This window comes from Postia placenta, assembly GCF_002117355.1.
Source record: "Postia placenta MAD-698-R-SB12 unplaced genomic scaffold POSPLAscaffold_505, whole genome shotgun sequence".
NCBI lineage: Eukaryota > Fungi > Basidiomycota > Agaricomycetes > Polyporales > Adustoporiaceae > Rhodonia > Rhodonia placenta.
Window position 1 is genome coordinate 104 of NW_020170336.1, and position 1,975 is coordinate 2,078.

Here is a 1,975-nt window from a genome sequence, read left to right on the forward strand (position 1 = left end):
CGATCGCCTCGTCTCGCGCTTTCCCTCAGAGTGCCTCGTGCGCAACCTACGATCGATCGCTCATCCTATTGTAAAGACATCGCGTGCGCCCGGAATCTAGCGTCCTGTGCACGCAGGCCTTCGTCCATAGTGTCCGCTCGTCAGCGAATCGCGCAGCCCGCCCGCCGGCTCTCCCTTGCTCCGCGTCCCACTCTGGCTGACGCCAGGTCCTCTCCATCCCTTCAGCCCTCGAGCGCGCAGCCCGCGTTCCCTCCGCCTCTCTGCGACGCCGGACGAGCTGAGGCGTCGGCCGTCTCCGACGCAGTGTTGTCGATACAACAACGATGCTCATTCGCAGCTAGACGTACATATTGACAATCGACCGTTCGGACGGTCATGACCATAGCGCCTGCCTAACATGCTAATGGCCCGCTACGCGCTTAGCGATTGCCTCGTCTCACGCTTTTCCTCACATTGTCTCGGTGCACTCTTGCCCGTGATCATCAGCACGCGCATAACGTACACGTACGCCATTACATACCTGGCCTCGGAAAACTACTGGCGAGCGGCAATGCGCACACCCACTGCGCGAGCGCACGTCTTGCACTCCTAACGAGGTACGTACCCCATGTTCTGCACAGTGACCGTGATCAGTGTGTGTACGACGTGCGACCGCCGCCTCACCTACCACGGATCCGACGCCTACCCCTCTCGACAGAGCTCCTGAACGGCGTCCTCAATGCCCAGACACCATCGCCAGCAGCCAGCCAATGGCGGCGAGGAAGAGCGGCGAGGAAGAGCAGCGAGAAAGAGTGGCGAGGAAGATAGCAGGCAACCATGCCGCTATCCCTCGCGCTCTCTCCTTTCTTATACGCCGACGACGACGCCTCTCTGCATCCCACGCCCGGACCACCTCCATCAACACCCGTGGCTCGCGGCCTAGCAACGCACAACGGGGATTCCGTGTCAGCCGCGTCTGATGCGTCCTCTCCCGCCCTGTGCCGCCCAACCGTTCCTCTGTGCGTGTTCCCTGCCCATCCCTCACCCCATTTCCTATCTCCCTCTGTGCTGCACACTCCCCCCGACGTCCCTGCGCCGCTGTACATGCCCCAGCCACACTACCCCCGTCTCCCGCTCCCGGTGCCTGTGCACCCCTTGCCTCATGCGCACGGGCGCCCCCCGGATGCGGATGCGACAGTTCGTCGCGATCTCACGTCTCCCGCGTCTCCCTCGCGACCCAGCGTCAGACACGCGGCGGGAGATACGCGGCGAGAGATACGCGGCGGGAGAATGGCCGCGCGTCGGCTTACCCCTCGCGCGGTCGCGTCCAGGATACCAGACGCGCTGCGCGCGTGACGCCGGCGCGACAGACAGCGCGGGCACATCGACCCATGGACGTGGCCGCCCTGCCTGCCCTGCGTGCGCGACCCGCGTCCTCCCCGGTCATCCGAGTGCGAGGGACATGCCGCAAGACGCACCGAGAGATTCGCCGCATCGCGGACCTCGCGGCGCGCTGCGCACATGTACGTGCGAGCCGCCGTTTCCATGGCGCGCGAGCAGAAGTGCCCTGGTAAATGCCTCTCGCCTGTTGCCATTTTTGCAGCCGCCCGTTGCGTGCCGTCTGCCGCTTCCCGATGCTGCGGACAGCATCGACGGCCCTACCGTGCGGCATCCAGCTGAGCGCGTGCGCACACACACCCGACGTTCAGTCGCGCGAAGCCGCCGTGCGTCCGCATCCTTGCCAGACGAGGGTGTTGCACTCGCGCGGTGTCCTTCTCCTCCTGGCATCGGCCAAGCGTGCGAGCCCGCTACCGTACGCAAATCCAATTTGCGCGCATGTGCGTCCTGTCACCCTGTCGACGCGCGCACGCATACCCTCCCAACGTGTGGCGCCTGCCGAATACCATCGACATCTGGAGTTTCTGTCCGCGTGTGTGCCGGTGCGGCTAGCCTGCGAACGACGGGCGGCTGGCTCGGTACATGTACGAAGCGGAAT

At 64.8% G+C, this 1,975-nt stretch overlaps 1 protein-coding gene across 1 annotated transcript; it reads left to right on the forward strand.

Annotated features, from left to right (window-relative positions):
• Positions 1–816: 816 nt before the first annotated feature.
• On the forward strand, positions 817–1,793 carry POSPLADRAFT_1114724 (hypothetical protein; the record flags this gene model as incomplete). Its single annotated transcript, XM_024483442.1, has 4 exons — positions 817–1,176; positions 1,221–1,502; positions 1,583–1,663; positions 1,689–1,793. Coding segments are annotated over 4 exons (828 nt in total), but the record flags the coding sequence as incomplete, so codon positions are not given.
• Between the last annotated feature and the right edge of the window lie 182 nt (positions 1,794–1,975).